Source organism: Schistosoma haematobium, chromosome 1 (assembly GCF_000699445.3).
Source record: "Schistosoma haematobium chromosome 1, whole genome shotgun sequence".
Classification (NCBI taxonomy): domain Eukaryota; kingdom Metazoa; phylum Platyhelminthes; class Trematoda; order Strigeidida; family Schistosomatidae; genus Schistosoma; species Schistosoma haematobium.
This window is the reverse complement of record NC_067196.1, coordinates 21391712-21418721: the sequence shown is the minus strand read 5'-3', so window position 1 is coordinate 21418721 and position 27010 is coordinate 21391712. Positions and strand designations below refer to the sequence as shown.

The 27010-nt window shown below is 32.9% G+C and overlaps 1 protein-coding gene across 1 annotated transcript in view; it reads left to right on the top strand.

Moving 5' to 3' along the window:
- MS3_00010077 (uncharacterized protein) overlaps positions 1-27010 on the top strand; it is a gene marked incomplete at its 5' end in the record, with an annotated part of 38682 nt that overhangs the window by 7840 nt on the left and 3832 nt on the right. The window contains 14 exons of the mRNA XM_051218409.1: positions 3199-3376; positions 5080-5314; positions 6339-6687; positions 9582-9891; positions 11288-11602; positions 11636-11716; positions 12528-12747; positions 13386-13878; positions 15609-15745; positions 15998-16164; positions 17557-18375; positions 19879-20167; positions 21849-22168; positions 25553-25985. Of these exons, the coding sequence (XP_051073394.1) occupies positions 3199-3376; positions 5080-5314; positions 6339-6687; positions 9582-9891; positions 11288-11602; positions 11636-11716; positions 12528-12747; positions 13386-13878; positions 15609-15745; positions 15998-16164; positions 17557-18375; positions 19879-20167; positions 21849-22168; positions 25553-25985 (4346 nt within the window). The remainder of the gene's footprint in view (positions 1-3198; positions 3377-5079; positions 5315-6338; positions 6688-9581; positions 9892-11287; positions 11603-11635; positions 11717-12527; positions 12748-13385; positions 13879-15608; positions 15746-15997; positions 16165-17556; positions 18376-19878; positions 20168-21848; positions 22169-25552; positions 25986-27010) is intronic.

Genomic DNA, 27010 nt, shown 5'->3' with positions numbered 1-27010 from the left:
GGCTTTTATACCTGGATGAGATATATTGTGTAATTTCTCAAAAATATTTCGTCTCATACCGAAAGGTACAAAAGGGCGAGTTTTACCTGTTGAGGTATCACAAGCTAAGGTGTCCTTGTTGTGGTCAGTGAGTGCAGTCGTCACTAACCTACGGTCTTGATGTTCCTTTTTCTGTGTGCTTGCAAAGTTACAAGGCGGAGTACATTTTCTAGCTTGTTTGCCATATGTTCTATGGTACCAACAAATGTTGTGTCTAGTAGTGCTTGGACTACGTCGTCTACGGCTTGTGGATGTTCCTCTACGCTTGCTGTGGGAGGCATTCAATAATTGGATCTGAGCTATCTGTTTCGTAAGGGTATCAACTGATCGTCGTAACTCGGCGATCTCGTCAGCTGAGCTTGATTGGATTTGAGATACAAGGTGAGTCTTGGACCGTTCGTAAATTCTGTCGGCTATGTCTGCTAGTCTATCAAAATCAACGTCTTCGTCTCCAATTGCTAGTATCTGTTGAATGTTTTGAGGGAGACGTCTGAGCCACAATTGATATAGTAGACGTTTGTCTATTGTACGATTTCCTAATAAGTTTGTCATGTGGCGTTTTAACTGTGACGGTGTATTGTCACCTAGCTCCACGTTGGCTAAAAGTTGATCAATTGTCTGTTGGTCGGTGAGAGATGTGACACGAATGACCTCTCTTTTTAGACAATCGTATGATGAGTCGGGATCCGGCTTAAAAACGATGTCAGGCACTTGTTCAATAACGTCGTCCGGTAGCAATGAGTTTGCGTAACTAAATTTCGTGCTCTGATTTGTGATTCTGTTTGCAACAAAAAAGCTTTCTAAGCGTGCAAACCAGAGTCCGGACTTTCGTGGATTAAAGACAGGTAAAGGTACAGCGATGGCACCAACGGACATATATTTAGATGAAAGGCTTAGCGAATTACCAAGTGCCATGATACGAAGAAGCAATAGTAATAATAAACTGACGATTGTAATATACAGTATGAAGAGAAATCAAAAATAACAACAAGAAATATATATAAGACTCACCGAAAAGAAAAACTGTCACTTTTGGTTTAAATATGCGAATATACAGCAATAATTCCAAAGGAACAATGTTATGGATGGATTTATTATGACTGTTAATGAATTGTTAATAATTGTAATAGTAATTCCAATGTGAATTTCTTTAAGATACGCTTGGAGAGTATGCAGCAGAATTTGTAGAGAAATGGTGTGTGTTCTAAAAGCGGTTCACCAAAATGTTGAGGCTAATATCCTCAATATCTGACTCCAAATAATAATATCCTGTAACTGAGTATTTTTGGTAGGCTTAATCTCCTAGTAGAATTGCGAATTTACTCGAGATTATTGAAAAGCCTGAATACCAGTTATAGAGATAGTTTATTGTTAATGAATAATAATGATCCACAAGCGTACGGTGAGCAAGCACACGATGAAACAGAGTGAGTCTGTTAAAAATCCATATATATTTGAGAGTTAATCGGGTGTGGATAGATTATCGATTATCTGCACATTGAAACCAATAGGAAGATAGCTTAAGAGTTAATGTACAGACATACATTCGATCATACACACCGAAATCAACATAGTGAATTGAGTCTGAGTTACAATGACTAGATAAATGATACAGTAGCCAAATGGGCTTGCCACAAGCTCCAGTTCAAATCAGTTAGTAGTTTCAATCCTAAAGGAGTGGATTTTGTTGAGTTTCTGCTGTGTTAGTTTGTACATGTTCTTCAAATTACACTTATATTATAATAACCTCACATGTACATACATTTAAGTGTAAACGCTGCTGATGCGAATTTTGTGTAATGCTTATTGGTGCAGTGTTTTTAAAACATTGATCTTTGCATGAATAAGTTTGTGAGTACGAAATAAACGATTGGCTGAAAGAATAAACCAATGTATTCTTATTGTTAATATGAATCTAAAATGTGTATTTTTGTCTTATTCGGGAAAATGCATATATCAACACCAAGGTATTTATATAGGAACGCTTACTTAAAGGTGAACTATATCCTGAGAAACGTACCCATTAGCATCAAGTCATTCCAAATAATATCCTCTGCCCATGAATTGACTCATAAATCAGCAAACTAGCAGACAATCCTCCGAAGGTTAAAGTGTTGAGTTGTGAGTTTAGGTATCAGAGGTGGAAAGATATCTTACCGACATCTCCAACCAGCAAAAAATTTAAATGGGCTCAGTTATTTTAAAAGTCATAACGAGATTGACTTCCAGTATGAAGATTAACAATAGAATGAAGGTAAACCCCGAATGGGATGAAACACGCATTCTAGATTCCACTGCTAGCCACTATCCAACTTTATACTGAAGTGCTATCGTAGTTGTTAGGATTTTCCTTAGTTGTAACCTCATTTTATTTTATCGGATTGTAATCAGCAATCATCTACCTATCCTTGAATACATATGTTAAATTAGTATATCGAACAATATTATCATCGGTTTCCTCGACATTTGAATTGAATCATGTTTTTTCTACAGTAAAAGTAGGGCATATATTTTCATACTTTATTTAAGCTCTTATATGGAATAACGGCTATATCACATATTTAAAAGGAATGGTTCCAGCTATTTCGGTTTATCTGGTTTAGTGTATTTACTAAATAAAACTTTTATTTGTATTAAACTTGCGTAGTTATTTTACGAGCAGTAAAATACTTTGCAATCTAAAGTATGTAGCAATCCTCCTTCTTTTGTCTATGGAAATTTAACTGAAGTGTTGAAAAATAGTTATTTTTGTTCTGTCTGTCTGTTAACCCTGTGTTTGAGAATTTGCATCCTGTTTAGAACAGTACGCTACAGGTGGTCTGGTAGCTTTTTCAAATTTCTCTAGTTGTAACATATACAGTACTTCTTAAGCCTGCATTATTTGCTCCTAATTTTAGTTAACAAACTTTCCATCTAGTTTTTGTTTGGTGAAGAGAATCAGACTTTATAATTAGTTTATCAGTTTAAATGTTTGTTACACTTTGCTTACCCCATGGAAATAATTCCTCATGAGTAGATTATAAGGTAATTCGTTAAATTTTCACCACATATCCGTTAAATTATTTTAATATTGAACTGTCTCAGTGAATAGAGCATTTTAGTTTTCTTTGAGAGAGCACTTCTAGTGTAAATGGCTTCGCTATTGTGATTTCATTTCAGAGAGCGTGTCCGTCAATATTATCAAGCTTTACTAAATCGTTTGGATGAAGTCAAGCGTAATGAGGCTTCACTTCGTAGAAGTCAATTATATTCCGAAACCGTTAAAAGCTCCCATGTTCCTGGTGGTGGTCCATTTAATGATGCTGTTGTAAATCGTCGGATGGAAAAAGTCTTTGAGGTATTTATCACTTGTTATTTAAACTTAATCTTTGTGCAGATCAATAGTATTAAATCCTTTCAAAGATCCTAATACAACGACTAACTAGTGTGCAAAATCTCGGAATAGAAACATGGAGTTTTCCTGAAAACTGTACTAATAAGGAAATTAACACGAGTAATAAGTATTTAGGCACAGATGAATGATGGTTAACAGTTGTAATCCAGGCCAAACTTTTTGTCCTGTTTGAGACCAGTCAGTGAGATACATTGACATCTCACTGTCAATGGTCGAAGTAGGATTCGAATTAATTTCCTCCCATTTAGAGTGCTCAACCGGTCATCTACTGGGTCATTGTGTCCTGGTATGCATTAACTCGTTCAAGAGTTATGGTGTTTATATAATTATTGGTTTTGAATTACCTGTTGTTGTTATTTTTGAATGAATTTTGGTCTTCAGATGATGTGTTTGATGTTCGGAACGAAAGTTGCTGGGTCCGAGTTGTAGTGTGGACATGGGCATTGATATGGAGGTACATTTAACTGATGAGTCTGAGATAAAGCGAGAGGTTCATCCTATGTTCCACTGCTAGTGACAATTCATCTATTCTATGAAACTTGTGACTTCATGACAATATCGATACAATCTGTTGAGGATACGTGTGTACTGGACAAGATTGATCAAAACCCAGTTAATAACACTAACAGCGGAAAGATTCAAATACTTACAAATGAATAATAACAAGTAAATCAGGTATCAAAACTTTGAACCATAATGTTTCCAGGCGTCGATAATCCCGTCAAGGACACAACAACAAAGAAAATATGTCCTAAAAATAATCGGATAAGAGTTAAGTTGCAATGTGTACCATTTACTTTGAAGACAGCACGCGACTGTATCAAATAAGTACAAGCAATTAACGAAATGAATCGATTTCTCTCCATTCGGAATGAGCAAGTTGCTCCGAATAAGTAGTTTTTGGTGACCAAAACACAATTGAAACTAAATAATGATGAGAGGAAAGAAATCTCATTACATATAAGAAAACGTATGTCGATATCAAATGAAAATGTAGATTTATATGACTGAGAATTCGCTACAATGGGGAAAGCACACTGCACATATTCCACAAAAATGGTCGGTATTAATATGAACTACTGAATATTACTAAGTAGTAAAGTGTGACAGAGAAGCGAGCAAGGCTTTCTACTGATTACCATTAGATATTTCTATTCAATCACATCAGATTGTTTTAATAGTTAAATATCGACCTTTATCTAATAAGATTTGGTTGTCACTGACATTTGGACCATCAGTTTATGTTTTTCGAATATCTAGTTTATATTAGATTTTTTCCAGTTTTTCAAATGTTTTGAAGTTTTAAAACGTCACATTTCAATTAATATTAAGTGCATGAATCCTTTTCCTAAATGTGACACACGTTAATTTCTTCCTAGACTCTTTTATTTAATACTGGCTTGCCCTCTAATCTATCTGCCTTTGATTCCCACCGAGCGCCGCCTCAGCAGCTTGAATTTTGAACAACTTCATCAAAATTGTAATCTTCTATTCACTTACTTCAGTTTTTGGGTAGCTGTAGTCTATCATTCACATTTAGTGATTCAAAGCCTAGTTCACAAATTTACACTTGGTAAAATAGTTTGACAGTCATTAATATACTCTCGTTCAGTCATAGATTTAATTCATCATTTGCAATTTGCCAGGCTGAATTACTCTATCAGTTGTCAAATTTAAATCGTGAAGAATACATCGATGTTATTGAAGAAAATACTTTGGAAAACGATAATAATAATAATAACGATATAAATGGATATAACGAAGTGTTGGATATGGAATGTAAACAAAAACGCTCATCCGTAAAGGATGTAACACTTACTAATGATAGTAATCTCGTTGAACAACCAGTGTCGCTGTCAAATTATCGCGTTTTAGAATTTGGTAGGTAGCTCTTATGGAGAAATCTTTTCGAAGTGTATCTTTCGTAATTCATGTATGTCCATTTATCAGATATAATTATTCTCTCCCATTTGTCAACATATTAAATTTTTTCACGTTAGCCTATATACTGCTGTCAATAAATATGTTCTGATTATATGTAATTTGCTGATAGTTAGCAGTAGAATTGAGATGGTTTCATCTGTTTTATTTGAGTTTTTCGATAGGACATACAAATATCTTTGTATGAGTAGTTTATTTATTGACATGGGTAGATCATTTTGATCTGATTACTGAGACAAAGGAAAGTAGGATAGTCAAATCACATTTTAAATGTATGTTGCAAGAGTTGGGAATAGATTTCTTCCAGCTCGTTTTTTCGGATCCCCCAAATCCCCATTCATAAATATAGATGGATGTCCCTCAGCAAATCAAACCATACTTTCAACCAGTGGGATATATCTATTTTTTCAGGAAATGTATCTAACTCATCACCAATAGCGTGTGCTTGTCAGTATACCACTTTTCTCTCGAAAAAATCTTCCTTTTTAGATTTAAATGCTTGGATTGAGGTGTCGGCACATCAAGAATAGCGTACAACAACACAATAGTTTCTAATATCTTTCAAAATGTATTTTTAATGTATTTTGGTTGATGATTATACGGTTAATGTTAGTCTCTATCGATGTTACTTCCAAACTCAGTTGATTTGATGAAATCTTGACATGGTTGTAATTGAAAGATGAATGATGTTGTTCACAAAATGTTTTCTTAAATTACAAACAAATGGCATTTCAGGATACAAAACAATTAGCCAACTGATATATATATATATATATATATATATATATATATATATATATGGAGAGAGAGAGAGAGAGGCAATCAAGCCTTGAATCTTGATATCATTTTATTTAGTACTCGTTAATTAGGCCTACCTAAAACTCTCCTAGCATTGTTTGTTCAACTTTCTTACATTCACTTAACTCAATATTTTATTTCAAATATTTTCATTTTCCTCATAAAGATCAGGATATCAAAGATGTTGATGAAATTTCATATCATGATGAACATTTAAGCATGGAAGAAGAGGAACTAGTGCCTGATGAAAAAAAATCTGTTAACTCGACTGATTTAGGACCTGGTGAAAGACCAATTCTACCTGATATTCGTCGTTGTCGTATTCTTTCTGAATCAATTAATCTTACAAATTCTATTCATAATATAAACCCTAATAAGACATCTAAACTAATTCATGGAAATTCAGAAATATCTCCACAGTCTATTGCATTAAGTAAAACATCATTTGAAAATAATTCTGCTAGCGATATTTGTACAGACGATGAGAACATACAGTTACGTCAAAAATTACTAGAGTATGTTTTATTCTGTTATTATTATAATAATAATAATTATTATTATTATTATTTCACTCATCTCGATTTCCATCTTCTCCCATTTGTTGGTTATAGTTACTAGAAATACATTTTACAATTTTATGCAGTACCTAGATATAATTACTCATTAAATTTTACGACAATAAGTGTTAAAAACCTAAGCATTTTTAGGTATTTGTTAAACAGTGTTTCCAGTTTGGAGTTAGTTTTCATCTTGGATCAGTATAAACTGGATAACTATTAGAAATAAATGCTTTGTCCTATTCTGATACCCTATTCTTCAACAGTACGCTCATCTACTATTACACAAAGGATCAAAGTCAAATCTTTCGTGTCTTCTGATAAGTCTTGCTAATTGAACGCTATATTCGGTGCTTAAGCTCTTCTAGTAACTCCCAAGCTACAACTACACAGCGACTTGAACACGAGAAAAAAGGCGCAAAATATGCAAGAAACACTTCCAAAAGTTCCTATATGTACAGAAAATATAGGGTTTTTATAGTATGTTAGATGTCCTTGGGTTTTCCAGGAAATTCTAGAATGCTACTAAACATAGTAGCAGCGTAGTAATCATCCAACCAGAAATTCAAAATATGACTTTCCTACTTCTAGATATTTTTGGCAAAACCTCTAGTGAACGCTGATTAGATAAGATGCTTCTCAGTGTTTCCAGAGCCTTTCTTGGCTTTTTCCGAGGAGTTTTCTGGATCTTCTCAACATCTTCCATTGATTGAGGTATACCTATTGAACAATTAATTTGAACTTGGATTAATTTTAATTTGGTTATTTATTCTCTGAAGAAGTGACTTACACTAAGTCACGAAACGTCAGAAAATCTAATTTTCTACTCATTAGGATATTACAAATATATTATTTTTATTTATAATTAATTTAAAGTCTAGTGACCGGTGAGACCATAATTTATGGATGACCTTCGAACGATGCTGAAGTGACTTTGAGAATGGGCACCTACTGATTAGGACTAAATGAAGGTTATAAACCAGTTAGAATTATGGTTAGGGATTAGATTTAGAGTTTTCATTACGAACTGACATCAGCTATAATGCCAAGACCCTATTTAACCAAATGGATGGATGAATTTCGCGCCGAAATTCAAGACTCATTATCTTATATCTGATTGGTTCGTCCATAAATTATAGTCTCGCCCATCTGTCTATATTCTAAATATGTCAATGATCATTGATTCTTACAACAAATAAGATTTCAAATTCTAATTCATGTTTAGTCACTTGTGAGAAAAATCATACTTAAATTTTCTAAAGCAAAATGAACCTGCCTATGAAATGGTTTTATTCTTTCTATTTAATTTTGTTAATGATTTAAGATGAAATGTATGTTTAAATCAAGGAGTATTTTTCCATATTGCATAAACTTTCGTCTGCGAATTTATTCAAAATTGATTTTGATTCCGATTGATGTGTATCTTTGATAAATTTATAGAAATACTATTGCCTTGATTATTCTCATATTGTTTCACACCATCAAAACAAAATTTATTTAGTCAAAGTTCATTATTCATTAAAGATGATGGGATCTAGATTAAGACTCATTCATTAAAACAATATAAACATTTACGTAATGTTTAGGTTCAGTTTATGGATGTCTAAATTATCTGAGATTGTTCACCTTGTTATGAAATTCATTTTCACTTAATATCCGCATACGAAGCGATGATTTAATAGTTAAAGCAGCTGGCATGTAGTCGTTAGGTCGCTCAATAAACCCCCATTCCCCACCGCCTACTGGATGGTATTACTAGGTGTCGTAAAATGTGACTGGAATCCTAGTGCACAGTTCTATATATGCTAATTAAGTTACGTTATCTACAATGAGCTTTGCGTCAAGGACATTATGCAATCAGTTTCCGGTTGTACTATATGAAGTAGACCTTTATTTTTTTCTTAATAAGTTAACAATTACTTAGTGTATGTATATGTATATACCAGTTAGTTCTTTCGTAATTCTGTATTGACTTAACTACCATTTAGAGTCTGAGGGTTCACTGATATCAAAATATCGTATAATTTGTCAGTTTATTACACTGTCAATTTTTAATCTTGCCTTATGTACAAAAATTGTGTTTAGTCTTATAGAATTGCGCATACCTATCAAGCTGTTATTAACAATAAAGTACCTAGTACACTTATGTGCACCGATCCAAGTTTCCATGCTACATGTAAACAACAAGAGGAAATAACAAGACATATATCAGAAGAACTCAGTCAGTCAGTCAGTAACACCGTAGAACTTCGTACGTACGTACATCAGTTCGAGTTGCCACACCACCAGAAGAACTGAAAGTGTTTGTAATGTCTACAGTAGTAAGATAAAATTAAAATTAAAAATATCGTTTGAAAGAAAGGATCTAAAAGGTATAAATTAATATGAAAACTCAAAATCTAAATACGGAATAAGCAATCAATGCGTTAGCACCAGTAAAAACCACTTCAAATCATATCACATAAGGTCTCTGACCATTGATATTGATAAATAGGTGAATTTCAATCAAGAAGCCTCTCTCTCTCTACATAAGACTAAGACTGGAGCGACCTGTTAACTATTGAAGCACTGGAGTTTTAGCCAGTAAGTTGAATGTTCAAATTGTGCTCCTCCATCCTAATTTAAGCAGCTAGCTAGCATCACTAACCCTGATACAGAGTGTGTAGTTCAAAGCTGAGTACATAAATGTGTACTTGTTAAATGAATTTCAGTATTATGACTCAGGATAACGAGCGATAACTTCATAAATTGAAGTCACACTTTAGTTTGTAGAGGCTACTGTATATGAAACCTACAAACAGTATTGTATTATTTTTAAATTTTTCTATACAAAATCGTTCATACGTTTACAGTGAAGAATTGGACATGATTGATAAACGCATTAATCGACTTCGACTCAGCTCGGCTTGTGATCTTCATGAAAATCAGTCACATTCAGCTAAATTGTCAAGAAAAGATTTGAAGGAATCTACTCAAATAAATGACAATATAACTCCTAGAAATATGTATATAGTTGAAGGTTGTGTTTATGGAGATAATGGAGTTAGTGGTAGAGAAAATTCTTCAAATTTACCGATAGATTTATTGAACACAAAACCTAACACAGGTGAAACACCTTCATTATCTTTGATATCACAACCGACTACAACTGTTGCACTGGACGTAAGTACGCTGATTTATCAGCTTTCCTGTTTGATATTTTTATAAATTTATGCTCTGATTGCTCTGAAAAGTATGTTGTTTTACAGTATGTAGAAATGACAACTTGTTTTCACTTTCTGAAAGGTATATTGCCATGTCGTTTTGATATATCTCTTTCATTTATATGAAGATGATTATTTTTCCAGTGTGTAGTTCGCATACGTGTTGGTTTAGTTATATCACTCCTTAATGTGTTGTAAGAAGAAGAATATCGCATTTATGTAAACACTCATCAAAGTTTGAACGAATAGTTTGACAGAAATTGGGCGCTGAGTATATAGAAATCATTATACGTGAAATAATCTCAGTGATTAAAATTTAAAGAGCTTTAATGTTCGACCCAGGAAACTGATCTGATCTTCACGAAACCTAGGCTCAAGGTGTCCTGTGGGCTCCTTTCACTAACACAACACTTTCAGTCTCTATTCTTCATCAGAGTTTACTTTGAGACTTCGATGGCTTATCTGAATTTATTGTCTGAGGTGAACTTGATAAACTAGTTTTTCACCATACTATATTTCATGAATTATTGACTTCCTTTATGTTTTATGCAGGAATGTACACAGTTATTAAACAGTACTTATTTTTGAAAGTATTAGTTAGTTAGTTTCTTATAGGAAAATATTACAAAACTAAAAAGTAATATACTTAACTTTGTTTCAATAACTTCTATACATCTTAATCTGGCCATTTGTTCTGACTTTGTTTCATGTCGTATACATTGATAAATACTTGCGGTGTGGAGATGGTTAAATGTAATGTATTGATTGAGAAATGAAGTAAATTTTACCATACTAATATCAATTACATTATATCATCTTTCATCTCTTAATTACACCTTCAATTGTATTTCAACGTTAATATGGTTTTCAGCATTTACATTAAAACTGCCGTTCATTGTCGTCAAGTCAGTAAATTTGAGGATATATTGCCATAATGTAACTGTAGTCCCAAGAAACCACTAACATTATTTATGATTCAAATACCCAATTATTATAAACAATAATATCAAAATCCTTTTAAAAGGATACATCTTTCACTCTATAACATAAAAACGCTTACATCATTTGATCATTTACTTAAATGCATTATCCAGGTTTCGGCAAATAACTAATGATCAGTCTTTGTAACCACCAATATAGCTGGAAACAAAAGGCTAGTGTCTTGTTGAATTATATCAATTTAGACTGTAATTCGAAGCATTTTAATTTATTTGTTGAGGATAATATAACGTTTTAAGCAACACATAAATTATTGTTTGCTTTAAATTCCAACTTTTCCATTATATATTCTGGCCTTGAAATCACTAAAATAATTTTTTTCTGTATAAATATGCATTGCATTCTTTTTTATATAGGTGTTGTCTTCTGAATCGACAGAAGTTGCCCAAAAGATAAGCACAAGTATGGCATCAAATAATCAAAGTAGCTATAATACGGAATCTACTGTTGTCAAATATTGTATTTCAAAGCCGATAACAGGTGTTTTGGCTGAACGTGCTCGTGATCTTATAAGGATTCAAAAAGCTAAGTTGTTAAATCTTGAAAAGTACAAATCTACAGTTGAACTTTCACAATCTTCACATACATCTAACCAAAGTTCTGTTGATATGGACTCGGAGATCTTCACAAATTCTCCAGCTACAAATATGGAAATTAGTGAAAATGAAGATGTGAGTTGTTTCTCTCCAGATGATTCGAAACAGATAATGGATTATTGTTCTATCACTAAAATTGGGAAACATTCTTCTAGTTGGCGCACAAATGACGATAAACAGTCTTTCGAGGTAAATATTAACTTTCTGTACTGATAGTTATGATTGTTACTAGGATAATAAGTTTGGACCGGCTTAGTCTTCGGAAATTAAAAGAATCTCCAGACAGTAAGCTAGCTAGTTCTTAGGAAGTTGTTTATAGACATTTTCACTTCTAGGAGTATAGCTATGAAAAAAGACAACATCAAAATGTTTGTCTTTCATAGGGTATCATTGTAAGTTGCTGATTCAAAACTTACTACATTCTCTAATAGGTATAACGCACTGTATATAACATGAGCGATTTTTCGCAACAAAAAATATTAAAGAAACCGTGGAAGTAGTTCAGTATATCATAAATCAGTCAAAAAGGCAAACAATTCGGAGATGGGATTATAAATGAAAAACGGATCTAACTCGTGTCTCAAATCATACATTTGGAATAGCAGCTAACAATAATTCAGGAGGCTAGTTTAAATAATTATCTCGCTTTTCAATGTGGCTAAATGCTTATACTCTTTATTGATAGCATGAACCAACCTGAGTTAGACTCTACTGAAAACCAGGATGTACTGACCAACTGTTTGTTTCGCCTTAGCTGCAGCGCACATCCACAAAACCAGCACCTTCAGTGTCTGGTGCAGATGCCTAACCTCTCAACCATTGAGCAGTTGTCTATCAGTGTATATATCTAGCCACAATGGATTCGCTATATAACATGACCATCTTACATTGTTTTCGGTGGGTAACTGATTTACACCTGGCCACCACATTTGAACTCGTTATTTTTGTCTCAATAACTGTTACTTACTTTAAACACTGAATTCACTTTTTTTCATCGCAGTTTTCTCTACAAAAGAATGAATCGTCGATACCATCTACAGAAACGCCAGTTATTTTTAATAAGTCTATACAACCACCGAAAAGTCAACATGATGATGCATACGATAAATCACATTCTAGTGAGATCGTTATTTTTGATGATGCCGCTCAAGATGTGAGCAAAACGCCAGATCATGAATCGTGCTTCGAAACTGTATCTTGTATCAAGAATTTGAATAAGAGTATGTTTATAATTCTTTTTTGAGTATATAAACATATTTTGATCAATTTTACAACGATTTGAAATAAGATCAGATTAAAACCGTTTTGATAATTGTTATGACATAAGTGATATTTACCAAAGTACAGTGATAATATACTTTGCATTAAAATATAACAGTTATTACTGGGATGTAATTTACAATATAGATTGTATACTGGTTAGTATTCAGCTCCCAATTAAAAAAGAAACGCATTGAATTATTAAATATTCTGTATTCTCGTCTATTTTTTTGTTCATTGACAATTATGTTTATAAGTAACGAAACTTTTCAAATTCATTCCGGTGTATCGAAAGAAATTATAGTGAAGATAATATCAGTATCATTGACTACGACTACTGTTTATTTAAACTTGTATAAGTTTGAATCATCCCTTTGTTGATATTCTTGACCGAATTTGATCAACCTTAGTTATCATATGAACATCTTGTGCAGATTGCCTCGATATGATCATATTTGGCACAAATTTTATAGAATAAATAAATTGTAGCTAACAATCCAGTCCGTAAAACACGTTTAGTCCTGTTTATGATCCTTTTTTCTACTTTTTTCAAGCATATTAGTTATATGTTGATGATCTTCACAACCTTTTTTTCTAGTGAATTACGAATCTTACAAGCATCCACATGAACTAAACACTATTCAAATATCAAATAAAAAAAATCAAAAACTAGAGATAAAGGTTCCTTTTCAATCGTCTCCCTCAGATCCACCTATTAAAATATCTTCACAGTCAACACACTTAGTGGATTTGCCGGCTATGAATAATTTGTCAACAGTTCAGTCACCATCGTCATCATTATCATCATCATCTTCATCAACATTATCACCACAATCATCAATGAATTCACCATCGTCTATCGGGTCGAAACAAACCATACCACCGTTATCAAGTTCCGATAAACCGCAATCATTAGAATCATACGCTACATCAGATACTTTAAAAGCTGAATTAAAAGCATTACTAACATCGTCACTGATCAATTCAATTATTAGTCATAATTCAAGTGTGACAACTGATACGAATGATTTGGAAAAATTATTTAGTTCACAAAGTTATCTGTTGTCCTCTCTATCGGGAATTTATCGAAAGTAAGGTACAAAGTTATTTTGTAAAGTGTATTGTATAGGAACGAGATTAATAAGGGAAATTTACTTAATTTTGAGTGGATTACAAAGAGTTGCTGAAATGTTACTATACAGATAATAAAATAGGTTAATGAATTTGAGACTTATAATTATTGGCATGGTGACTGTTGACAGTAGTGATTTGTGGAGTTTGTTGATTTTAATTGAGCCACACTATTAAGAATTACTGAGCACTGGAGTGAACAGCCTATAATTGTTCTCGAAAGTGTAACCACTATTTAAGAAAATACTCGTTATAATCAATTGGGATTGTTTTAATAACATAGAAACGTACATTTTGAACATAATTAACTGGAAAAATAGTCAGTATTCAAACTTTTCACATTTAAAGCCTAGTAATAGGTTCATCCTATTCGTAGCAATTTATTGACATTCATATCATAAGGTTAAATTCGTGAATCTTTGCTGAACGTTTTTATTATTATCCTACAGGATGTTTATTTTTAAGTCGTTATCAAATACTGGCCCCATACAAAATACGCAAAAACAGACATACACATACACTCCTTAATTAGTGAAGTGTGATAAGTAATACCTGGAAGTCAATAAAAGGATTATCATCCACAGTGACTGAATTATTATTTTCGGTCATTTTACATATTGACCTTAAAGTTTCAATTATCAACTGTCTGATTTCACTTCATTTACATATTACCTTGTATATCTAGATTATCTGTGTCAATAATGCTGTTACTGATACCTGTTATTATTGTGAATATAACTGTCTACTTACCAATGTATTATGGAATAAAGACTAATATTCCCTCAAATCAATGAAGAAAAAAGCAAGGCCAAGATGATAACAATAAGTAGTCATGTCAGTATTTCCTATATAGATACAACGGTACTCAATATGAATGTATATTACATTAGATAATTGTAGTAATACATCAACACAAGATAAAGTTCCATACAATTTCTCTTTTTTGTAAGCTTTGATAAAAATTTAACTGATAACTCTGTGGTGGTCTAACATCAATCGGTTAATGATGTCAATCAAAAACTTAACGATCTCCACAACTCCTAAACTGATAACTCTGCTTAATATGTGAGACTTCTGTCGTTTAAAGTACTAGCTAACATAGTCAACTATCTTAACAATCATGTAACTTTTATATCCATTTGTACAGGTAGGTAGGTTTTGAAGCTTTTGTTCAATATGAAGACAACTTTTTTCTAATCAGTGACTGGTATTAACTGCAAAATCATAAAAAATCAGAATGTACTAGATATCTTTTTAGTCATAATCAAGAACTCATATCCAATCCTCATTCATAGACGCTTCCTAAAATTAAATCATCTAATGGGACCAAGATTCCTTCGATACTGTGTTGAAACTCAGTGGTTTATATTTCTAAACTTAGTCGATACAGGTTATAATTTAACAGGGACCCAATATAATCGATGAGTAACTGTCTCACTTCCTAGTTTTTTGATTCCGCAAGTTATAGCTTTCCTTTAGAATCTTTGGAAATCCAGCCCGAATCAATTCATTTATTAGGATAGAACTGTTAATATTTGGTATTATCGAATAGTCTGTGAATAGTTTGTACAATTTAAAGATGATTTTCATCGTATACGGATTATCGACATAGTGTTTTACATGATACCCATTCTTGATAAAATTTCATATATATATTTATCGCTTTATCAATGATGATTGTTTATTTTAGTGCGAAAACTCAAACAACTGAAATTTCTTCTGAAACCGAATTACCTTATCCAACCACATCTATTTCTTCAATTTCCTTTTTAAATCCTTCACAATTATCATCGAGCCCAAAAAATGCTCAATTAAAAAAGCTTTCAGGTATATAGAACTGTATTTTATTACAATATTATTTGTTGAGTTTTTTTTATAGTTTAGGGTGGATATTTATAATTGATGGCTATTTTAATGGTTTTTCTATTCATGTAGTAGGCGCTGAATATTGGAAACTTTACAAATGAAACCATTGTGCTTAAAGAATACGATACCATTAAAAGCATCTTTCGTAGCTACAAATCTTCTCCACCAATTCTTATGTGACTACTTATTTTTGTTTTATTATTATAATAATAGATAATAGAAGTAATGATCAACAGTCAAATGAAAATTCCACCGAACGTCCTCTTTGTGATGGTCATACGGATAATCAATCAATCAACAGTAATTACTCGAATAAACTAACTGTGAACAGTGATTTAATTAAAACAATCAAACAACGTATTCTGAATAAATATATAAATGTAAGTTTTTTATTGTAACAGTCTGTTGTGATTGCTTCAACTATTGATGAGATTTTTCTTCAACATTTTATTTACTAACTTATTGTTTGTTTATGTATAGTCAGTCAATCTGAGAAAAGTATGTTATACATTAACAAATCAATCAGAATTAAGATGGGGGGGGGGCTATTGAACATTTTCGTACAAAATTCCAAAGCCAACGGTGGATAGTTTGTATTTTATCAGGAGCTAAGTAAAATCAACTAATCTTAAATTAGGACGCTTAAAATTGTTAAATGTAGAATGACTAAGGAATACTGACTATGATTTATGAGTTCTTTATTATTTAGATGTTCTTAATATTTTAAACCAAAGAACTAACTGCATCAATATTCATCTGTATTGGCAAAAAAACATTTTTCCTAGAGAATTCTAAACGATTACTTGTAATTATTAACCTCAGGTCTAAATACTTATCCAAATTTATAATCCTAACTCCAACCTTTTTTGTGCTTTAATATAACAAATTAGTCTGAACGGCTAAAGAATGGCTTTGCTTTTTCAAAGTATATATACGATTCACTGAAGGTCTTCAGCAAGGTACATTTCCACCATCATTTTTAGTATTCGATATTTCACAAGTCATTTTTATAGAAATCGTTATATTTAACTATTAATTTGTCCTAATGGGCTACTAAAATAGCGGGTTTGGTATTTAATTTGTCTCTTGATAATGCTACATTGAAGTTTGTATTAAAGAAGTTTATTTAATGATATCTCTGTAAATATTCAATTTTTAGTGAACCGATACAGCATTTCCATAAAATAAACACTGTTGTAAATGAAGCTCAATTTTTAGTTAAATGACAAAATATCTAGTTGTATAAGTGATACAGAGCCTTACCTATAGTTGTGAATGTATGATATTAATTGACAACCCTTAGCTACTCATATAGGGGCACTTCTCGTTATTTTCTCACATCTGATAAAAAATCGTTTGCTATCGTTTATATTATTTCATTGTTAGTGAATCATAAACTTTGAAGTTTGGCCTCATGTGCTGTTTGTTGGTATTTGATTTTAAATGCTTTCATATGATTTGCTTATGTGGAACCGGCAAGTGAAGAATACTAAATATATGCATAAGTTACCAAATGAAGATGGTAAATTGTCTGTTAAGGCTATACACATTCACCAACTAAGGTCTGTACATTTATTACGTATACTTAACTGCCACATTCCCCAATGCATTACTGAATGATTGTATTTTCTTATTGATAACCGAGTCCTAAACCTTATCTACTTTCAAAAACGATTGATAAAGATCACCAGTCATAGACTTACCGCAGTATTATATTTTCTGTAACCATCATTTTTCTAACCATGATGTTTTCGCCACTTTTACATATATAGGCTAACAAAGAATGGCTTGTTACTTTATCGGGTTTAAATAATGGTAAATTATTACAAACTCATTCTTCATCGTCATCACATTCAAAGTCAAGTGTAGAATTTCATTGTCTCTCTGAAGTAACTGATCCCAAAGAAATTGATTGGTCTGAAACAAGATCTGATTCATCGTCGTTGCGTTCAAAACAAATTTCCATAAGTAAATCTCCTGAAACTCATGAAAATTTTTCTTCATCTCAAACAATTAGTCCGTTAAGTATGATTTATTCAACACGTTTTAAACCATTACCACGATTAGAGGAGGCAACATCTGAAGAGTCAATACATACTGTTCAAGTTACTTCAGATTTCAACAATCTGTCGAATACACCTTCGTCATGGACAGATAGTAGAAAATCATCAGAATTCGGTAATTTATCTGTTTATTCTACAATAAATTCTAGTACGACGTATATGCCTGATAACTTTGTAAAAAATGAAATTACCAATTCATCTATTCAGAACGTACTAAACAACGAAGTTTACTCACATCATTTATCTGAGGAAAATGATACAATTAAACAGTTACTTGATAACATTCCAAATACCCCAGTTGAATCAAATAACAATGATATTGTGCCCTGTCTAGGCTCTAAATTATCATCAACATCTTTGTCAGAGAAATCAGATAATGGGACACTCAATGTTCAGGAATTTGGTCTTAAAATTGTTTCATGTGCAATACCTGTTGATGATCAGCGTAACAATGTAATAACAAGTGAAACGCCAGTTATAATCAACGCAATTTCAAGCGATAATATACCCGTCGAAAATCTTTCTGAGGTTTGTTTCAATTCAATCATTTATAATAATTACGTGTTGTTAGATTCTTCCGAGAGGACTGACATGATGCTTGTTATCTTGGGAAGAACTTATCTGAACCATCTTATGATGTATACGATTGTCACCCACTAATACTAGGTACCCAACCAAAATGATTGTTCTCTCATACATCAAACCGACTCAAATCAGGGATACGTTATCATCCTAAGTAATGAGTATATGTCATAACAGTCAAGGAGATTAGGGAAATATGTTAAAAAATACACATAATTGTCTGTTTATGTTCATTAACCAATCACGTCAAATATCAAGTACTTTCATTATTTTTCTTTTGATTTGATCTTGTAAATTTTTGTTGTGTTTAGATATGACAAAGCTTTAAATGTTATGACTAGTGTACGTCAATATTTAATCTGACAATAGGGAGTAAAGTTGAGCGCATGAGCCACCCAGTTTACCTTCAAAGTCTCATTAACTCTAGTGGGTTGTTGGTTGACAAAATTTCGGCACGATTTCAGAATTGTGCTTCTGCTCGTACTAGCCTGTGATGTGAGTTATCCGTCTGTCTATCAAAGAGCAAGTATACTATTCAACAATTCTCTGTTTTAATTTTTGTTGAATATGGTCTTTCAAATTAAAGAAGACTCATAGGTTGTTAGTACTTGGTCATAGGTGTCTTGAAAACATTTCTTGCTTATGATGGGACAGTGGGTTAAACAATTCTGAAATCATATTGTTAGTTATTAAAGCCGTGAATTTACATTGCCTAAGGTAGCTAGGTATCGTAGCGTGTATGTCGAAACACTTTAAGTTAATTAAGGGACTGATACAATTTGTTATATTACTTTTGATCGTTAATAATATTGTAGGTGACTGATATTACTAAACTTTTGGAAGGTAAACTTTTACCCAGTACTATGATGAACAATATGATTTATTAATTTTATTCATAAAAGTAAATAGTAGTCATCTTGTATATCAAAGAGACTGGATAACAGTTGGGCAACTTGTTCTCATTAACTTTCTCACATTTTTCTCCACTAATGTCAAAAATTGTTACATTGAAACACCCCACAAGTAGCTAAATAGTGCAACAAAGATATTTTTAGCCAGAACCGACTTGAGTCGAGCTGGTAAACTATGACAGATTTCCCTGAATGTGCTTAGAAATTTAAAGTTGCTACTAATCATCCAAACAACCCTCAATTTATGAACTTAAACTCATTTGATCGGTTAAGCTGTAATCAAATATTTGTATTTCGATGTTTCTTTACACCTCAAAACTGATCGATTGATTGAATTGTAGAAAGCGGCTAGAAAGTCACTGTCACAAATGTTTCAGCGTGCCAGCCAACACAAACCACTGATTAAACGCTAAATTATTTCTGCTAATGCAGAGGAGGATATTACACAAAAAGTTTGTTTCTTATTTTTCTACTAGTATAAGTATTCTTATTTAGTATATCGAAGTTGTATTTATCAAGTATTTTGTTTCTTTTTCAGAATTCTCGACCATCTAGTCCTGCTGAAGGGGCAGTTAGTAAATTTTCTCCTAGTTATCATCAAAATGTAAAGTTTAATGTTTCCGCTTCTTTACCGTCTGTCTTTGTTGAGAGTATGGATGGGTGCGAAAAATATCAAAGACAAACTGAGACAGTGCATTGCTCTTCTGATAATAATCTCAAAACATTTATGCAAACAAATGAAACCTCACTCACAGATTCATTAAGATCTTTCGAACGACATGAGGTTCGCTGTAATCTGCTGAGTAATTCAGGAACATTTACAGCTGGTATGAAGTTTTCTTGTACACCATACAACTCCTTAATCTTATGTTCTATTTTATTTGTAAAATGTTATATAATATTTTGGAAATGCATTTATGTATGTTCGTTGTGAATATCGTAGTATGTAATATTCATTCAGTCACAAATGCCAAAGGACTTGCTTCAAACAACTATAAATTAATTCAAATTTTCAAGATATTCAGAGAAAATTAGTATAATGAAAATAAATCCAAAGTGGGGTTGTGAATTCGAACTGTTGAGGAATCCTTCAATTGGACCAAGGAGCTATCCAGAGCTTCCTAGTTTTCAATGGTTTTATAACTAATGTCAGTCAGTTACATAAAACTATGAAAGTTGTACGAGTTTAGATAATAATGGTAACAATTATCACTAAAAAATGACTATACAGAGCATATAATTTAAAAAGATACGACTGAACATGGGAATTAAACATCTGAAGTCATCTTCCGACTAGAATTTTAAATGAATATAGACACAGAATTTATCTACACTATTGCCACTGGTTTCGACATATACGGCTTAGATTACCTCAAAGATTCCAACTTTGATCTTTATACCTCTCAACACGTCTCACTCCAGGAGTCAGTGTTTTTATGGACTAATATTATCTTAGTTTGGCTGCTACCATCGGTTTTCCATATAACTCTTATACTGGCTGGCATAACTCGTCGAAATGGGAGATCATTTTAATACAGATATTACTTATCGTCATTCAAACATAAACCGCTTTGTCATCTCGTACAATATAAGGAATTGAACTGATAATTGTCGAAGTTGAAGAGAAGCGTATATTCTTTTGACTTGATGAATTCTTTTTGGAGACATTTCATAAGCAATCGCTTATTTTTCTCACCAAACCTACACGTATCGTGTAGATCATTCTTTTTACAAGTGTTATATTTGATTTCAAGCACATATATCCTTTTAGTAATATCAGACATTTTTCCATATTCAAAGTAATTACTAGATTTTAATTCGTTAGTAAGAAGTGTTGTTTTCATCAAGCTAACGAGTGGTTTGAAACACGGGTCTTGAATTTCACTATTAGCCACTATCCAAATCTCCTTATGATTAGTGAATTGTTTAATTTCGATTATGCGAAGTTTGAATTCAATCGATAAATAGCCGGAGTATTTTTCCAAATAATATGCATAGGTACAAATTCGGGTCACTCGGTGATTCATGAATAGATTTTAAGAAATCCTCAAAAATCAGCAGTCGTAAAATATTTTTTATAAATTTCCATTTTATAAATCTCACGAGTAATACGCTTGAAAGCATTACGTAAGCAATAATACACTTGTTTCATACACTTTGTTGCTTTCAACGACAGAACTACGACGTATTTCCTTAATCTCTTTTGGTATTGTCAATAATGTTTCGTTTTAAGATCCCATTCAATTCTCTCTACTAAACCAAGACGTGAGGTTAGTAAATAGAGTCATTGTCTATCGGACTAAGCTATGTTGGTCGCTGGATATTGCCTAGTTGAGGTCCACGCGATTATCGTAACCAGCGATTGTGGACGTTCAATGATATGGCTGAGAATCGGTCGAAATGGCTCAGATCCATTCATTCTTTGTCTCATCTTAGATCCTGAGTTTAAAAATGCTATCAGATTTATTCAGTATTTCTTTCAAATACTTTATTTCTTTTTTACGGTAGGTGGTTTTAAAAATCAGTTTCTCGATACATTATCTAATAATGTTGACGCTAAAAATGTCTCTTCACCTACTGATACTTTAAATAACAAAAAAACAACTGAGAAACCAACAATTACTCATAGTAAATGTTTAATAAGTAAACATACAATAAAAGACTTTATGAATAATCAACGTGATCGTATAAATTCTAACCGTGTTGTAATTAAAACTTCAAATACGAGGAAACTAGATTCATTTGTATGTAATTCGTCTAAGCAAAGAACCACATGCAGTGGGATTGTTCAGAGTATGGCTACAAACGGACAAAGATCTATAAAAAGTGTAAGTCCACGTTGCTTTTAAAAAAGTATTTTAAGTCTTCTTGCTTTAGCCTAAACATAATGCTAATTTTCGCAGATTATTCTCTATTTAACCCTGAAAAGCAACAAGAGAATAAAATAAAAAGCTACCTGATGCTTACAATACATGATAGATTTTTTTCATTTGATTTACGCGTCATTTAGAAAATGATTTTGATTCAACTCAGATTAAATATAACTCAGTAGATCAATGAACCTATTTGTAACATGTACATATTTCTGGTGCGAGACAATTTTACACTCTCTCATCATCTAGTTGAAGAATCAAAAATTTAGTGCTTCATGGAAATAAGAGTATTAACAGCTCTCTTATTAACTTTGCTCTTTTCATTCGTTTTCAGTCTATGATGTATTTTTCGCCTTACTGTCATCGCCTAAAACCCACAGATAGACCCTTCTACTCCTTACAGCAACTGATTGCATTTTGGTGACTGTCTTCTTTTACTAGTTAACATTTTCTTAGCAGCCTCCAAGTAGCTGGTGCCGTTTAAAGTCAACCGAGTTAACACTTTGATTATCAATAAGTGTAGTAGTTTTAGGCTTTTTTTCTATTTGACGACTCATCTGCCTACACTTACGTATAACTTACATGATCGATCAAAATAATGAAACGTTTCTCGTTCCCTATTTTGTTTATGCTTAACTGATTCACATCGGTAAAAGCTTCGAAAAGTAAAAACTTACTTTTTGATCAACCTTGTATTTAAGATCCGCATTGTGTTCGGTTACTGAATTGATAACATTATTATTACATTATTTGACGTATAAATAACTTGTCTCCCTTCTATCATTATTAGAAAAGATTTAGCCTGTCCCGTTGCTGATATTCTTGGCTGAATTTTTATTCCTCTTGTTCAGAATGCCATGATGTAGCTATTTTTTATAAGTTTTTGTGGAGCAGATGGATTATATCTAACTCTGGAACCCACGATGCGCGTCCCGTCCGACTAATGAGTCCTAAATGATATAAAATGTGCTTCCTGGGTGCCACTACTATCCACAATCCACTTATTCTATATAGATTATCTTATTTTTTCATTTTTGAGTTAATTGACCACTGAATAGTAGTCGGATACATGTTTGTCTAGTGTTGATTGAATTCTATCGATTTAATCTTAATGTGGCATTTTAGTCCCAGTGACTCGACAACACGTGCACTATGTTGAGACGTAAAGTGGTGATTGGATGTAAATTTTAAGAGACCTTGAACCTTGATTTAATGCTGTTTGGCACTTGTCAGCCAGGCGTACCAGTAATCTTGATGTAACTAATTCCCCCTGGTGGATTCAATGTCGTGTCACCCAGCTTCACAGTCTGAGGTGTCACTCTTCAGTGGTCAATCAGTTGTAAATATCATTGCCCCGCATAAGGTCAGCAGTGGCCTGAATAGTTCATTAGCCACGTCCTAGATTGTGAAATTGTATGACACGTAATCGAATCCTCCAGAGTCAACCAGTTTCCTCATGATTGTGTGGGTGCACCTTGTTGAGTACCAAATAGCACTAAAACTAGGCGCAGGATTTCCTATCGACTACCTCCAACCATCTGACATATGACATGATTATGTAGTTTTCCGAATAAATCATGACGCCCTAATAGGTAAATTAATGGATATTAATATCTGGGAATTATGGAGAGTCAGAGTTGCCTATTTAAGTAAACAACGTTAATTGGAAATCTTATATTAAATGGGTTAACATATTAACAGTTTCAATTATGATTCAGTGACCTATTATTCTGTTATATTCGTCTAGTATCGCTTTCGGTAACTCCTTTTTCTGTATACTGTTTTTTGCTTAAAATAAACCAGAAACTGTTAAAATAAGTTTTTTTACAATAAGGACTATCTCCTCTAGAGTAAATTTCTTAGAGTTTTAGTGGTAAATCGTGATCGTTGCAATGAATTTAGGAGGAAATGAGATAGGAGTTTTCCGACGACAATGAATGAGGTTGGCGCAATATAAAAATTTGATTAAACTTAAAATTGTGTACTGGTGAGTTCCAGCTCAGTAATCCCAAGATGCTATGCTCGTTATGATACGTAAAGGTCTTGTTTTAAATACTGCATGCAGTCATTAGTGCACACTTCTGAGAAGTGAAAATTTAGAAAAAATACTTGTTCAGTGGTTCTGTAAATTACACTGATTTGTCCTAAACAGGAGTACGTTCGAGCTTTACGAAATAGCCTGGCGTAGCAAATAATATTTGGTTATATTGACCACTAACTTCCGTTAGTGACTGTGAAAAAATAGGACGGTCTACTTTTTTCGTTGCACTGGTATGAGTGGATCACTTTGTAGATCTTGCTGGTGTCTGGTCAAGCTAAGGAATACTTGCAAAACGGCCTTGATGAATACTTATTGTGCGTTTCAAATTGAATGATGATCCAAGCAGCATTTGTTGAGATTTTTACTTATGGTATTAAATATTTTGTTTAATTATCAGTTCAACTCATGATCAATGTAGAATGCAATGCATCTAAATAATTAGTCAATGTAAAGGACTTCAATCGATCAATCCGTTTTTGTATATGTGCATCTTGTGTATATTGCCTCAATATTACCATCAATTTACAAGCATTCTAAATGGTGTTGAATAGTGCATACAACCTCTGCCACGGAAGTCCTCCTCACTGCCTTCTCGTGGTATTAATTTTGTTTACAAAATTGAGAGGACGAAAATCGAATGTCCGACGCTTTAACCGGGTTGGTGGACATAGAAAGTCCATCTAGGGGAGTTGGAAAACCCTGATTCCAAATCAATGGTGCATATGGGCTCCAGTACCCTGAGGGAACAAATGGCGTATGGACCAATCGTTGGTCACCGACTACCATGGGACTGCATCTCCTTACGTTGCTCCACTGCCTTGTGGGTCAGAGCTTTAGGTCTAAGGCTCTGTGTGTGGCCCCCTAAGAAAACTACCTGCTTCGGTCTGGGCACCCGGACAATATCACAGCCCTCACACAAATCAAGTGAGATTTGTGTGGCGCATATATATCTGGTGCCCCCTTGTACCAGTATTTATGTGTTCAAATCAAAATCAAATCAATCACCTGTATGGATTTTAATTCATTTTAGTGTTTGAGTCCTAATGTGAACATTAGATTTGACATTCAAGCACATACAGCTGATAAGTACCAAGTGTGGAGAAACACTGATCCAAAATCTGACTGCAAGCTAATATCTTCCTCTGCTCAATATTAATCAAATCGTTTTCAAATCTTCGATTCTGTATCTAATAATTTAGGTTCTTGTTGATAACTAAAAGATTTTAAAGACTAGTTTTGCATCAATTTTGTTTTGGTTTTTCTTATTTATTTTGAACTATCCTTTATATTTTTCTTAGAAACCCTCAAATGTTAACAATCCATCCTCAACTACCCAAATAATTCGTAAATCTTCCTTGAAGTCGGCTAATGTTACCAATTTGTTCGTTAATAATAAACAGCTTCCATCCATACCAGTGTGTACATCGAATTCAACTAGATTATCTAGTAAACAAATTAAAACTTCTGAATCCTACAATTGTACAAAATTAAATCCTTTTAATCAAGCTAAAGTATTACGAATGGAACTAATACAATGGCAACAGAAACGCTTAAAATGTTATCAAGAATCACGTAATAATGAAATGGCAATCTCAACAAATAATGTCATTCCGAAAACAAATACGAATTGTATTTCAATCGATGTGGACAATAATATTCCACTTATATCAGATGATAATGTTGATAATATTATTAACTTGAAAAGCATTCCTGGGAGCATTCAAATCAAGAGTAAGTTGTTTAATGTATACTTTAATTTTTTTTTATTATATGTATTGTATAAATTGTTATCGTAATTAACGTTTCCTCTCAGCTTCCCTGTAATCCGTTTCAACCGTATAAACATTTATCATCCTTATAATTAATAACAATGATTCTTTATTCTTAATTACTTACTTACTTTCCCCTGCTACCCCTCATGGAGGAGCATAAGCTGCCCACCAGCACTCTCTATCTAACGCTGTCCTGTACAGTCCTTTCCAGTTGCTATTCATCCTTTTTGATGTCCGCTTCCCAATTCCTTGGTCTTCCTCTTCTTCGTTTCTCTTCAGGATTACAAGTTAGGGCTTGCTTCGTGATGCAGTTTGATGATTTCATCAATATATTTCCTATCCACATACAACGTCTATTCTTAATTTCCTCTCCAACTGGAAGCTGGTTTGTTCTCTCTCATAGTAGGTTGTTCCTGATGGCATCCGGCCAACAGACACTGAGTATCCTGCGTAGAAAATTGTTTATAAATACTTGTACCTTTTTGATGATAGTTGTGGTAGTTCTTCAAGTTCAAGCTCCGTAAAGTAGAACTGCCTTGACGTTGGTGTTAAAGATTCTGACTTCGATATTGGTCAACAGTTGTTTTAAGTTCCATATGTTCTTCAACCGTGGGAGTGCGGATTCTTCATTCCTGCATGCATTTAAACGAAGAAAAAAAGATTTTAATGTTAAATAATCTACAAAATTAAACTGAAGTTAAAAAGAAGAAAGCGTAACAAGTGTATATGATCGAATAATCCAGCTATATTTTGTTATTATTGTTTTCGTCATCATCATCATTATCATTGAGCAACATTCTCAAAGTTATTCTCCTGAAAATATGTGAATAATAAAGCTAACTGTCTATTGATATAAAAATTCATTTTAATCTAATTTATTAGAAAGAATTCAAATTATCCTATTGTTGATAATGTTAACTGAATTTTTGATGTGTCTTAATTGACATAAATGTGTGTGACTAAGGATTCAATCAAAATTATCAA